The sequence below is a fragment of the Falco peregrinus genome, chromosome 5, assembly GCF_023634155.1.
Source record: "Falco peregrinus isolate bFalPer1 chromosome 5, bFalPer1.pri, whole genome shotgun sequence".
NCBI classification, from domain to species: domain Eukaryota; kingdom Metazoa; phylum Chordata; class Aves; order Falconiformes; family Falconidae; genus Falco; species Falco peregrinus.
This window is the reverse complement of record NC_073725.1, coordinates 65321213-65334678: the sequence shown is the minus strand read 5'-3', so window position 1 is coordinate 65334678 and position 13466 is coordinate 65321213. Positions and strand designations below refer to the sequence as shown.

At 42.8% G+C, this 13466-nt stretch overlaps 2 protein-coding genes across 2 annotated transcripts; both read left to right on the top strand.

Moving 5' to 3' along the window:
* The first annotated feature begins 1629 nt into the window (after positions 1-1629).
* FAM32A (family with sequence similarity 32 member A) lies at positions 1630-2600 on the top strand. Its single transcript, XM_013302636.3, has 4 exons — positions 1630-1737; positions 1965-2103; positions 2193-2246; positions 2414-2600. Exons 1-4 carry the CDS (start codon positions 1661-1663, stop codon positions 2480-2482), a joined length of 339 nt encoding a protein of 112 aa, XP_013158090.2. The 5' UTR covers positions 1630-1660; the 3' UTR covers positions 2483-2600.
* Positions 2601-3362: 762 nt separating this feature from the next.
* AP1M1 (adaptor related protein complex 1 subunit mu 1) lies at positions 3363-11638 on the top strand. The gene is made up of 12 exons (XM_055805911.1): positions 3363-3506; positions 4164-4320; positions 4690-4757; positions 5328-5458; positions 5593-5740; positions 6134-6260; positions 6613-6755; positions 7577-7648; positions 7947-8105; positions 8726-8851; positions 9062-9137; positions 9726-11638. The coding sequence occupies exons 1-12, from the start codon at positions 3465-3467 to the stop codon at positions 9746-9748; spliced, it is 1272 nt and encodes a 423-aa protein (XP_055661886.1). The 5' UTR covers positions 3363-3464; the 3' UTR covers positions 9749-11638.
* Positions 11639-13466: the final 1828 nt, after the last annotated feature.

Below are 13466 nucleotides of genomic sequence, written 5' to 3'. Positions count from 1 at the left end.
TCCTAGAAATCAGTAGCAGTAACGGGTAACCCCTCATCCTTCCTGCTTTTCTCTGTAATTTCTGTATGTTCACTGTGTTATAAACGATAACAACTAAAGCAATTTTATTTTGGGTTCAATCAATTTGGGTTCAATCAATTCCAGTTGAGAAACAATAAGCAAAACAAGCGCTGGATGCACAGAGAACTCAATTAGTTCCACCACACGCACACCTGAGTCCTAAAAGCGGCATCTTTTATGCCCGGATCTCGACCAATCTCCTCTCGCCGGATGTTCGTCCCGCTCTTTCCCCACTGGGCCGTTAGCGTACGCCTTCTCCTCCTATTGGCTCTCCTGTGGCGCGCTTTTTCAAATCTCAGGGTCTTTGTCTCCTTTGGTGCGCTTTTCTAAGCAGCGATTGCCTCAGGGGAAGGGGGAGCTTTTACATTTTCTCACAGGGGAACCACACGTGCCCATTCATCACGGTTGTGGTACAGGTTTTAGATTTACACAGGGTACAACAATTACACTTAGCACACTACATTCTATTATTGACATGAATCATGACTGCGTTTATCACAACTGGACACGAATGCTAATCGTAGTTTGTACTGGAGGTAGTGTATATAAAGGCCTCTCTCCCTTTATTCTGCATAGTCTGCTAATATACCTTACCACTAATGATTATTAGTGTGCCATGCATATATACAGATACGTGTATGGCATTTACACTGAAAATACATGTGGGTATACAGTTCGTACTATGTTCATACATATATAGCATTTACACTGAAAATATGTGTGTGTAATAAGTAACTAAGGGTAATTTGCTGATCAAAGGGGTTTTTAACAAAAGGAATGATCTTGCTGCAACAGGTTTGAGAATGTTTTGTCTGGCAAGAAAAGAGTTAACTGTTAACCATGAGGTTGGAGATGTACCTTCTCAAGGCCAATGTTAAACCATAATCTCATGTTACTATGACAACCTTTGTCTTCGTCTAGACTTTAGTGTAAAAATAGATTAGTTTTGTAATATACAGCTTCTTGCTAGGGGACTGAGAGCATAACTGTTTGCTTAAACTAGCCTTGAAGTTGAGAATAAAAGGGCTGTGTTACTTGTTGGAATTTGCGAGCCTGGATGGAGCTGTGACTCCCCAGCTGCCCAGCTCACTGTTTTTGCTTTCCTGCCTTAATAAATACTTAAGTGAATTTATTTTGGACTCTAGTTATTTCAATTCAACTATAACATGTGGGTATACAATTCATACAGGCAGTATGAAATATGGAAAACAAGGGGAGGAGGGCCTGACTGCACAACTGCAGTGTGTGGCAAGCTGCCTCGTTTATTGTAAAACTGTAATCGGTCTTCATTACCAAGCAGCTGGGTAGGTGCGTGTGTCCATGGGCAGAGTCCCCTCAGCGAAGGCAGGCCGGCAGCCCCCCCGCCGCGCCCTCAGACAAGCACACGTTATTCAGCATGGGCCGCTGTGCATGGGACGAGGCGTGAGGGGGGGACGAGGCGTGAGGGGGGGGGCCGCGCCTGCACTGCTTCCTGGCCCTGCCTGAAGCTTCGGCCTTTTCCCTCACGGCGGCTTCGGCCCGCGGCGGTGCCGCCTCAGCGCGGGAGAGGCGGCGGGGCGCGGCCGCCAGGGGGCGGGGCGGGGCGGGGCCGCGCGGCGCCATGGCGGACTATGAAGCGGTGCAGCGCGGGCCGCTGCGGCTGAAGGGCGGCGGCGGGGGCCTGGCGGGCGGCAAGCGGTGAGGGAGGGCCAGCAGGGGCACCTACACCGGGAGGGGTGGCACCCACACCGCGGCGTAACACCCCCACAGCGCGAGGGAGAACGGGACGGGACACCGGGGCCGGGGGGGACACGTCTACACCGGGGCGGGGACCGGGGCGGGGAACGGACCGGAGCCGGTGGGGGCACCCACACCGCGGGGGGGGTGGCAGCTGGGGCTGGGCGCTGACCTCCCTCTGCCCTCAGGAAGAAGAAGAAGGCGAAGGATAAGGCCCAGATCCTGGAGCAGATCGTGAGCAGCAAGAAGCAGGAGGAGGAGAAGAAGCGCGGGCTGGACAAGCGGACCCCGGCACAGGTGGCCTACGAGAAGATGCAGGAGAAGCGGGTAGGGCTTTGAAAACCCCAATCGACCCCTTGGATGTGGCCCCTGAGGGGCTGCGAGTGCTGGGAGTAACCTCTCGTGTCTTCCTCCAGCAAATGGAGAGGATCCTGAAGAAAGCCTCAAAAACCCATAAGCAGAGAGTGGAGGTGAGCTAAATTATCCCACTTTGCCTGGCATGTGTTCATCACTCATGAGCTGGAGGGACTGGTTTGCCTCTGAAACACAGAAGCGGGGAAGCAGAGGGTCTTGGGGTTCAATGGTGGTGATGTCAGCACCCAATATTAAAGGTTTTCTTTCTCTTTCTCTCCCCTAGGACTTCAACAGGCACTTGGATACGCTGACTGAGCATTATGACATTCCTAAAGTCAGCTGGACTAAGTGAATGGGCTGCTTTTCAAGGCTCTGGATCAGCATTTGGGTTTTGGTTGTATTAAGCAAGGCTGCCATGTAAATCTGTGTATTCTCCATATTGACTATTTAATATATCTTCTGAACATTGATGACTTTGTACTGTCTTATTTCACTGTTTTGGTTTTTGTTTTTTAAAACCAAATATTCAACAAAGTCTTTCCTTAGCTGATGCACTCTGATTTCTGTAGGGGCAGAGGGCTATTTTTTTTTAGTGCTTAAAGTGAGATTAAGGCCAAAATCAACTGCTGTGAGCCAGCTGGAAAACATTCCTTTTGTTTATTTTATACAAACAGTTGTTCTTTTTGGAAGCAAAGAGGCTGACAGGCTCACATAGAAATTACACAAGAAGCTTATGCTATCTAGAGTTCTTGGCGAGGTGGGGGGGGTCTGCTGTAACTTGTAATTTTGGTGTAAGTTCTCATTAAATTGCTGCTTTCTTCCTCTTTTTGGTGCCAGCTTCTCTAAAATCAGGGGCTGTGCATGGAGTTTGCCAAGCGCCTTCCCTGCCTTCACTGTTCTTACTCCCTTTGAGAGATGATGCCCATCTTGACATTTAAAAGCCTAATGCACCTCTTAAACCCCAATATTGATCTTAAACCCGAACACTCGCCCTCCGCTGCCACAGGCTGGGCCCTGGGTGCTCAGTGGCTGGCCCAGGCCCCCTCTGCAGCCCTGCCAAACCCCCGTGGGCCGCAGCCCCCGGCCCGCTGCTGTTCCCAGTGAATCGGAACATTTGCCCAGCGGAGAATGAGCTCCGGGACTATTTAACCGGCACTGCTCCCGTGAGTCAATGTATTCTTCCGCTGCCGCGGCGCAGGACTGCGCCTCTCCCTGCCCGTGGCGGCCGGGTCTCGTTTCGTCACTTCCTGCCGGAAGTGCTGTGCCGGAAGCGGAAGTCGGTGTGTCTGCGGCCGGGCGATACGGCGGTCCGGGCGGGAGGCGGCGGCGGGGCGATGTCGGCCAGCGCCGTCTACGTGCTGGACCTGAAGGGGAAGGTGAGGCCCGGGCCGCGGCGGGGCGCTCTGTGGGGCCGCAGCGGAGCGGCCTCCCTCGGCCCGGGCTGCTGCGGGAGTCGGGCACGCTGCAGTCTGGGCGGGGGGGCCCGCGGTGGCGGGGGGGCTCCCCGGCCTCGCTGAGGCCTGCGGGAGCCGTTTGCCCCTTCCTGGTGCCTCCTTGCCGCCAGCCCCGGTTTTACGTGGCGCTGCGGACCCGAGCTGTGGCAGGGCAGCCGTGGCCTGTGTCTCCTCAGTTACAGATGCTGAGTGAGGCGGCTGCTGCGAGCACCTGTGCCCTCGGGCATCCCTCCTGGGGTAATTAATCTCTGCTGTAACTGGAGGTAATTTGTCTCAGAGGAGTTGCTGTGTTTTCCCATCTTAAGATTCTCATTAGGGCGCATGCAGCCATAGGTGAAGCATAACTGGAAAATATTACCACATGACTTTGCAATGGCAAATTAGTATCTGCATTCTAATCAGCGAGGTATTCTGGCATTGCGATTTGCGCTCACAGGATGCAGGGAAGCTAGAGCGAAGCTTGGCAACTTTGAAGTTGCTTAAAGAGGCCTTCCAAACATCTTGTGTATTGGTCTTGCATGGTAGCAACATCTCACGAAAGAGAAAAAAACCAGAAGGATTTTGTTGCTTTCCTTCTAGGTTCTCATCTGTCGGAATTACCGTGGAGATGTGGACATGTCAGAGGTGGAGCATTTCATGCCAATCCTTATGGAAAAGGAAGAAGAGGGGACACTTTCTCCTATTCTAGCACATGGAGGAGTTCGTTTTATGTGGATTAAACATAACAACCTGTATCGTATCCTTGATACTGCAGTTAGCTCACATATGCTGATACGCTAGGCGCTGCTGTGTTATATTCATTGTCTCTAAATGCAAAGCTAGAGAACGGGTGAAGTGACATAAGGAGGGTTTGTTAAAGGAAGTAATTTTCTGCTTTACATAATGTGCACCAGCAGCATAGGGTGCAGAAAAGTGTTTGTATTCATCTTACTCTGATAGATTATTTTCTGAATGTTTGTATTTGTATCTCATTAGACCAGAGGTACTGTTAACTCTTGGGTTTTTTTGGCCAACTCTACTTGCCTAAAGGCATTAAAAAATGCACTTACTAAACGTTTGTTTGAATGGTGATTTTGAATGTGTGTTCCTCAACATCCTTGATCAGTTGTTGCAACTTCTAAGAAAAACGCTTGTGTATCACTGGTGTTTTCATTTTTATATAAAGTAGTTCAGGTGAGTATGAAATTTCAAAAGTAACCTCTGCCTTCTTTTCAGTTCAGTCTAAGTCTGATCTAAATAGAAGCACATAGAGTTTTCACAGCCTTAAAGAACTGTATGGTTAATAGCATTTTTACTTTATATTTGATTATTTTGTGGAACTATCTTCCTAACCACTAATAACAGAATTGATATTTTGTAGCTGAGTAGGCAAAGGATGTGACACAGTGCTGTAAGTAGTTGTACAAGACCTGAGAACACAGAGAATTGTGAACTTGATGCATGAGTAGTGACATATCATATAGATTCTGTGTTTGGTTCATCTGTACCTGGCATGAAAAATATTTTCTCCAGAATAAATATTTTTCATAATAGTTAAAAGAGTTGCTTCTAGGATCCTCTAGCTCTCTTTTAATTGAGGTGGGTTTCCTGAGGCTAATCTTCTGAACAGAATGCCGTTTGTGAATTACGGGGTTTGGTTTGGGGCTTTTGAAAAATCATCCTAAATAGAAGAATACATTCAGAATGTGCTGTGCTTTGTCCATTAATATCCTCTTTCCCTTCCCTTCTGTCATTTTGTTTCAGGTTTTTTCTGAATATTTCAAGGAGTTGGAAGAAGAGAGCATTAGGGATAATTTTGTTATTATTTATGAGTTGTTAGATGAGCTTATGGATTTTGGTTATCCACAAACCACTGACAGTAAAATTTTACAAGAGTAAGTATCATTCTGTGACAAACTCCTCGGAAAGCTGTGAGCCTTCTTCCATATGCAAACAAATGTTTTGGCTTGGTCTAATTATAAAAAAAAAATAATTTGCATTTTTTCCTGCCAATTCTGTGACTGTAAAGGTACATCACTCAGGAAGGTCACAAACTTGAAACTGGAGCTCCACGTCCACCTGCCACTGTTACGAATGCTGTTTCGTGGAGATCAGAAGGGATAAAATACAGGAAAAATGAAGTGTTCCTGGATGTTATAGAGTCTGTTAACCTTTTGGTGGGTACCTTTAACTTGTAATGAGAATTGTAATAGGAAGTGTGGAAAAGGGCTTACTGTCTGAAAACCTGCAAGGGTACGACAAAAAGTCGGCCTGACTGTGGCTAGTGTACTGTGATGCTCAAAGCAGTGTTGGTCATTAAGACAGAGTATCTGTGAGGACGTCCAGCATCAAGTCACGCTTTCCTTGGGTGTATTGCTCACTTCTGATCTGTCCTTTCCTCCTCTGTCTGTGCCTGTCACCTCTGTGATCTGATTCTACTCTACTGGATTAATTTCTCAGGAGGAAGACTTCCACGAAAACTTGGGACATGAGAATGGGGTGGGAGTGTTGTTTGATGTTGCAACATGTCACATAAGAGCAGTCTTACCTTCCTTTTTGTTTTTGTTCAGGTCAGTGCCAATGGAAACGTATTACGGAGTGAGATAGTTGGATCCATTAAAATGCGAGTCTTTCTCTCGGGAATGCCAGAGCTGCGCCTTGGTTTAAATGACAAAGTTCTCTTTGATAATACAGGACGTGAGTATGTTCATGATATCTTGATAATCATGAAGGATGTTATCCGAAGTCTTAGGTTTTGGGATGCGTGAGGTTCAGCTGAAAGGATTTGTCCTAAGATGATAGAAATAGTCCTTTTAGGTCTCACATGACAGTACCAAGCAAAGATGGAATACCATGGTAACCATCTAGGCTTCCTCATCTCTTTTTTTTACCTTGGGGCTTCTGTAGTCCTGAAAGCCTGTAGCGAGGTACAGAAAGTATTGGCTAGAATGGAGGAATGTCAGCAGGCATCTGCTTTGCTGTGTAACTGCCTGGGATGAGACTTCAGACATAATTTGTGTAGCACCTTGAAATGTGTATTTTCTGCTAGGTGGCAAAAGTAAATCAGTAGAACTGGAGGATGTAAAGTTTCACCAGTGTGTTCGTCTCTCTCGCTTTGAAAACGACAGGACAATTTCTTTCATTCCGCCTGATGGAGAGTTTGAACTCATGTCATACCGTCTTAATACCCACGTAAGTCTGGATGTTTGGATTTTTTTATATGATCATGTTTTAGATTGTAGACAGAATTGCTAATGGATTTCCTGTAATGTTAGGGTGGTTTTTTTTCCTTAAAAGTATGGGCAGCATAGTAGTTTTCTAGTGAACTGTTAATAGCAAAGCTCTGTGCTCATTCTTTTTGGAGGAAGTAAGAATTAATTTAGAAGTAACTGGGCAATGGGTCTCAACTAGTATTCAAACTGCTCCTGAAATACTGTCCCTGTGATCACTGTTGTGGTGGTTTTTTTAAGCTATGTGATGAAATGTCAGTGTAGCAATTCATTGTGCTTGACAACAACAGTATTTATGTCACTTAATTTTATTAGAGTCTGTTAGCCACAGTGATAAGGATAGCTTTCCTTTCAGAGAAGGAAAACTTCAATATGCAGATGGTCTGTAATGTGCAGCTATGACAAGAGACAACAAATGAGAAGTTCAGTTTTAATTTTTTATCTTCAGGGCAGCAGTTTGTATTAGTTATTTTTGGAGCTTGTCATAGTTCAGTTCCTAGTATGTTATCAAATGGAATACAAGTGTTTGTTATTAAGGATTAATTAGAGACAAATTTTTAAGCCTGTAATTCTTGTAACGCTTGGTGGTTGGTATTCCAGTACCTGCTCTTTTTTTTTTTTTAATATTTTTTAAATAAAACACAACTTGTTTGTCATCTGGAACACCACAGGCTTTCTGTTTTCTGTGGGGTTCACATGTTGAGTGTAGCTTTATGGAGAAGCAACATTTTAATAAGCGTGTCAAAGTAAAACCTACAGCTGCTAAGTGTTTTTCCCCATTAGGTAAAACCACTGATCTGGATTGAGTCTGTGATTGAAAAACATTCCCACAGCCGCATCGAGTACATGATCAAGGTCAGAATTTTTTAAATAATTATGGCTATTTTTTTAATTAAAAAATCTGTTTGATTTGTTTCCAAAGCTTGACCGGCAGCACATGCATTTTTATACGTTTTAGTTAGTATTTCTGTGGGACTTGGTTCTTATTGCAAAGTTCATTTCTAAGTTATGATCTCAGCATTGGAGTTCTGTTTCTCAGTTTGTAGGTTGGGGTGGAGTGGTATTGTGTGTGTCTCGGCTCCCTGAACTCGCTAGCATGATGAAAGTACTTAGAGGCCTGCTTTTCTGATATTTTTTTTTCCTTCTTCTTTAGGCAAAAAGTCAATTTAAGCGTAGGTCAACTGCCAACAATGTGGAGATTCACATCCCGGTTCCAAATGATGCGGACTCACCAAAGTTTAAAACCACTGTTGGAAGTGTCAAATGGGTTCCAGAGAACAGTGAAATTGTCTGGTCCATTAAATCTTTTCCAGTAAGTGTTGTTTTTAGTCTTATCACCTAGTAGTGTAATAATTAGTTAACTTCATTATTTTATGAATGTTCAGACTCTGCGTAAAGCAAATTCTAATAGTATCAGATAAGTAGGGCTGGACTCTTCCCTTTTGCCCTTGGATGAAGTATTGGAACTTGCTAATAGATGTTGAAGATACTGTTGTTTATGTTTAACTGGGATATTTTTTCAGAACTAGGTTAGAGAGCAGATTTTTGAGCGATGTCTGTGGATGGTGTAATCCCTTGGCCTAGATTTAGCAGCAGCTGTTTTAGTTTGTCAGACTTCGCTGCTTGGGTGGTTCCATTCCAAATGCTAATGGTGTGGTAGTACAGCTGTCTGTCACCATTCTGTCAGAATGGTCAGTGGCACCCTTGGCTTTTGAGTATGAGGCTGGAAGAAAATGAACTATGCCTCAGGCTGGTTCTAATTTGATCTGCATCTTTAAAAAAATTTTTTTTAAATAAAAACAAGTGCTCATTTTTAAGCCCTGGAGCACAGCTGAAATGAATAGTGGAGTTCAGCAGTTAGACATGAGGAAAACCACTTGTATTGTTGCAAGTTTTCAAGAAGAAAAAAAAGTATCTGTCCCTTTTGGGTAGGGTGGAAAAGAATACCTGATGAGAGCCCACTTTGGACTTCCAAGTGTTGAAGCTGAAGATAAGGAAGGAAAACCTCCCATCAGTGTGAAGTTTGAGATTCCATATTTCACCACTTCAGGAATCCAGGTTAGTAGCTGAAAATAGAAGTACTGATAAGTTAATGATGTGCTGGATTCTTAACACACAAGTTTTTCTTGTCTTCTTGATAATTCCTGTTCAGTGTTACACATAAAAGAAATTTTTGACCAAAACATTTTTTTTCCCCCTAAATGGTCTTTGGCTGACATGGGAGACTTTTTTTTTTTTTTTTTTTCCTTAACATATCTTTCTTTCCAGGTTCGCTACTTAAAGATAATTGAGAAGAGTGGCTATCAGGCTCTCCCGTGGGTTCGTTATATTACCCAGAATGGAGGTAAATGGAAGGCAGTAGACTGTAGACATCTCCAACTTGCATATTCTGTTTCTCCAGCATACACCTGCAAATTGAAACTCACAAAGCCAGTTTGCTCATATTCTTGAGTGTTAAACTATACGGTTTAGGTACATGTTAGATTAAGGTGTGCTGGTTTGCCCAGTCACCTTTTTTGGTAGCTTAATGAAAGATCCAATGGGACAGCTCAGTAACACTGTCCAAGTATTTTGTAATTCAGCTGGGATTCAGTGAGATTCCTGGAATTGTAAATTTAAGGAGAAATTACTTGTATCATTCTGCCAGCTTTAAGATGTATAAGATGCTGTCTGCCAAAAGGTATTATTAGATTGTTAGCAAGTAAAAGTGGTGGGGTGGTTTGAATTTTTTTTTTTATCTAACTTTTTCTGGCATGGAAGCACAACTGCCTCCAGATACCTTAATAGAGCTCATTATCATGGCCATTCTAAGCAAAAATCTGGTTTTATTTACATCACTTCATCCTGATTTGCTGATCTGCTTTACTCCTTTCAGTAAGACAATTTACTAAAACTCGTTTTTGTTTTGGTTTTTTTTTTTCCCCCTTTACAGACTATCAGCTTCGAACACAGTAAAACACCCCGCAAGCACCACAGACAACAAAACTTCAGGCCTAGAATTTGTTTGCAGAAGCTTCTGTGGTACTGAGAGCTGTGAATGTTGTTGCCAAGGGTCTTGTTTCTGCAGTCTTGGATTGGCAGGAGAAAGATTGGAAATTTACTGTTTTCAATAATGTGTTTGAGCATTTGAAACATTAGTATTGATTGTGTGAATATTTATTTCATTCTTAGAACATGCTGATCTTGCTGCTAAATGCTAATTACGTTAGGAGTAGCAGTTACCTTGAGGGGCCAGGAATACAGAATGAACCTTGAGAATGTCTTGTCGATGCCTTCTCCATTACATTCACAATGTTTCTAATACTTGTATTTTAGGATCTCTAAAGACATTGGCCGCATTAGACTACAAATTAGGGAGACGATTGTGCAATTAAATGACTGCTGAACACTTAGTTGTATTTAGCCCAAGGTATTTATTTTTTTCTGGGCATATGAGTGCCTTAACTCATTCAAAGCTCTGTTAACTTATAAAAATTTACGGAATATGAATTGAAACTCTGAAGTTGAAAAATACAGTTTAGTCTTTTTGCATGGTTTCAGACCAATTAATCTGACAGAACAAGTGAAGGGTTTGGAAACAAAAATACAGGTTGGTTAAAGACTAAGTTAACTGAGAACAAGAGATCACAGGAGAAAATGTCTGTGGAACCATCTCTGTGGAAGCATGATGATTGCTAGTTCATGTTAGTCGACATGCAGACTGAAGAGTTTCAACTCTGATACCCCTAGGGCATGAAATCCCTATGCCAATTAACTATTACTTTTTCTTAAAAAAAATACCTATTTGTAAAAGAAGTTCAAAACTCTAATATGTAGGCATAAGATCTTAGATTAATTATTAAAAAAACCCAACCAACAACCAAGTTTGGAGGTGATGAAATTTGTAGGAAGATTGGGAGGTTTTTATTATTTTTTTTTCAGATAATAGTAATATACTCCAACCTCTTCCTGAAAACTGCTTGTTGTTTCTGAAGAGGCTGATAAAAATACAGTTGCCATCTTTCTTCCAGCTTGCCTTTCTGTTAATTTATGGCAAATACTTCCCTTTTCTGCTATAGTTTGCTAGAACTAACTTTATTTGCCTGAAGGGGGATGATTTCTTCTCAGTCTTTTCCATCTGTAAACAACTGTTATTGTAACTTCCTGGCAGAATGGATAACAGTTCAGAATGTTACACTTAAAGGTTGTTTTTTTTTACATGCAGTTTCATTTTTTTTCTGAGAAGCTAAGGTTGGCATGGGTGTACATAGTTATTTTGATTTTTCAGAACAATGTTGATTGTTATCAGTATTTTCTTTAAACAATTTTTAGAATGTTTTGGTTTGAATTTAGTACTCTTGACAGATGCTACATTTAAACCATCAAAATCTAAACAGGGGACCGCAAATGTGGTGTAATATACTGTGCGCAAAGTTCTCCACACCACTTTGTTGACAGTCCTTGACTCTCCTACAAGATTCAGAAGGTATTTCAGTCATCCCCACTGAATACTCTTAGACTATATATGTAGATATACCTGTGTATACAGTATATGCTAGCAGCAAAAAATCGACTAAATTCAAACCTGAGATGCAGCTGCTGTACTATTACAGGAAGATCTGCCTCGGGGAAGCCCGGTATCTGGAGTTATCCAGGCAATAACCAGACAGCTGGTTGGGCAGCAAGAGGTGTGGACATGTATATTCTGGAGTAAGATTTCTGTATTTGTCACCCAACAAGCTTGATGTCAAAACAAATTAGATCATCTTGTCCAAGATTGCAGTTCCATTACTCGTTTTCATTTGAACAATTAAGCTTATGACTGGACTAAACATTTTTATATTAAAACTGTAACTGATTGACAGATCACTTTCTGATGGCTCTGTTCTTCAAAGTGTTCACTATAATTATTTGCCTGTAAAATGTGACTTTTACTTGCTTCATTCGTTTTCCTGTTGAAGGTTATATCTTGCAGACCAGAACAGTGTTTTCTCATATTTTGTCGCAGTTTGCGTCTGTTTTGATGATGGGGCATCAGCCGTGCTTGTCCAGGAAGTAATAAAGGGCAAAAAGTCCTCTCTGAATCAGTTGCACTTCACTTACTCTTTTTTTCAGTTTGATCTGCAGCAAGTTGTAGCCTCTGATCTTGGTGTACCCTCAGCTGTCCTAATACGAGGCCTGGATATATGGAACTGAACTTCAGAAAAGCTGAAAGAATTCATAGTCCTGATCTGTCTATTGAATGCTGCCAAAACCTTTGCTTTTCTGTTGTTCTCTGCAAAATTCACCCATGCATCATAAAATTAGCACTTGTTAGCACCCTCTCTTTCAGAAAGCAAAAACCCCTCACCTCTTCATCTATTCATTGTCAAAATGTAGGGTCCCTGGGTATTTAGATGGGCGTAAAGTCAGAAACAAAGAGATGTGATACTATTCCAGCACTAGCTCTTGCTCAAGGAGTAACTTTTTTTTTTTGCCAAGTTTTCTTCTTAGAGCAACTGCTAAATCTTTCTTGTCTTGGTGCCTTCTGTTCTCTGCCTGTTGTGGAAAAATGTAGATTTGATGGTCGGCCTCTATGTTACAGGTAAGTGCGTCATACAAAATACTTTTAAAAGACAATTTGCAGAGTTCAGATAAGCAGTGAAGTGTCTCTTGTGTGTGTCCAGCTTGATGTGGTTTCATAGCTTTATTACCCAGAATTTGGAATGTTTAAAGACTAAACTGAAAGGCTCTGAAAGCACATCTGTTCCCAATATTAAGCCAGCAATGTCTGAATGTTTCCACAGTCTTGTTGTTGTTGCAATAAGCAGGGAAACAGGTGATTTTTTTCTCTTTTTCCTCATCAAGCTTGAAGTGTGTTTCTCCTTCTTTATCCTTCGGACTGCTGACTCAGAATATTTCAACAGCAGGAAGCATTCCCCCTTTCGCTTCCCTAGCACACAAAACTGTAACCTCATCTACCCATTATTTAATTGCTAACTGATTAGATAGCTGTTTCTCAAGGTGCGTCGGTGGCGCTGCCCCGCTGGGGTGAAGAGGTAGTTTCGCTTCCTGTAGCGGTGTGTATGCCTATCTGACGGCTTGGCTTTCTGAGAATGAAAGGTTGCGGCTGCAACTTTTGTTCCTCCTTTCCCTGGCTCGTTGCGCCGGTAGGTGGCGCTCTGAGCACACCGCAGGCTGCCGTTAATTGCCAGAGAGACCCACAAACGCTGTGTACAAAATGTGTCCTTTGATTGGGAAGGTACAGCTATTTTAGTACCTCTGAGTTTATTAAAAAAAACCCAAACAAACCAAAAAAAAAAACCCACCCAAACCCAAAAAACCCCACCCAAAACTGTAATTACATTATTTTTTTAGCATGATTTTTGGTGTTTGGTAACTTCTGGATTTAGTTTGACAGTTCTTTCTTAACGTTCCTATTTCCGTTACTGACAGGGCCAGTGATGGTAAAACTGCGACACAGAGTAAAGGGCATCGGCACAAAGGGAAGGGGAAGCGGCTCTGCCATGCCACAGAAGCAGCCACTCAGAGCTGTCTGTTGGTGATGGACATTGCTGGTCACAAATTGTGACTCAGCTGGTGGTCTGAAAGCTTCTCTTTGACCCAACATACAAGAAAGAGTGTCTTCCCACTCACCCCTGCTTGATTACCTCTAGAGAAAACTGGGTTTGTCCCAATAAAAGAAGCCAGAACC

Excerpts from the sequence above, each read along its gene's own strand:
- FAM32A (XM_013302636.3), top strand. The coding sequence starts at position 1,661 with ATGGCGGACTATGAAGCGGTGCAGCGCGGGCCGCTGCGGCTGAAGGGC. Across the intron at positions 1,738-1,964 it reads GGCCTGGCGGGCGGCAAGCG|GAAGAAGAAGAAGGCGAAGG; the intron begins GTGAGGGAGGGC and ends CTCTGCCCTCAG. Across the intron at positions 2,247-2,413 it reads CCCATAAGCAGAGAGTGGAG|GACTTCAACAGGCACTTGGA; the intron begins GTGAGCTAAATT and ends TCTCTCCCCTAG.
- AP1M1 (XM_055805911.1), top strand. The coding sequence starts at position 3,465 with ATGTCGGCCAGCGCCGTCTACGTGCTGGACCTGAAGGGGAAG. Across the intron at positions 3,507-4,163 it reads TGCTGGACCTGAAGGGGAAG|GTTCTCATCTGTCGGAATTA; the intron begins GTGAGGCCCGGG and ends CTTTCCTTCTAG. Across the intron at positions 6,261-6,612 it reads TCTCTTTGATAATACAGGAC|GTGGCAAAAGTAAATCAGTA; the intron begins GTGAGTATGTTC and ends ATTTTCTGCTAG.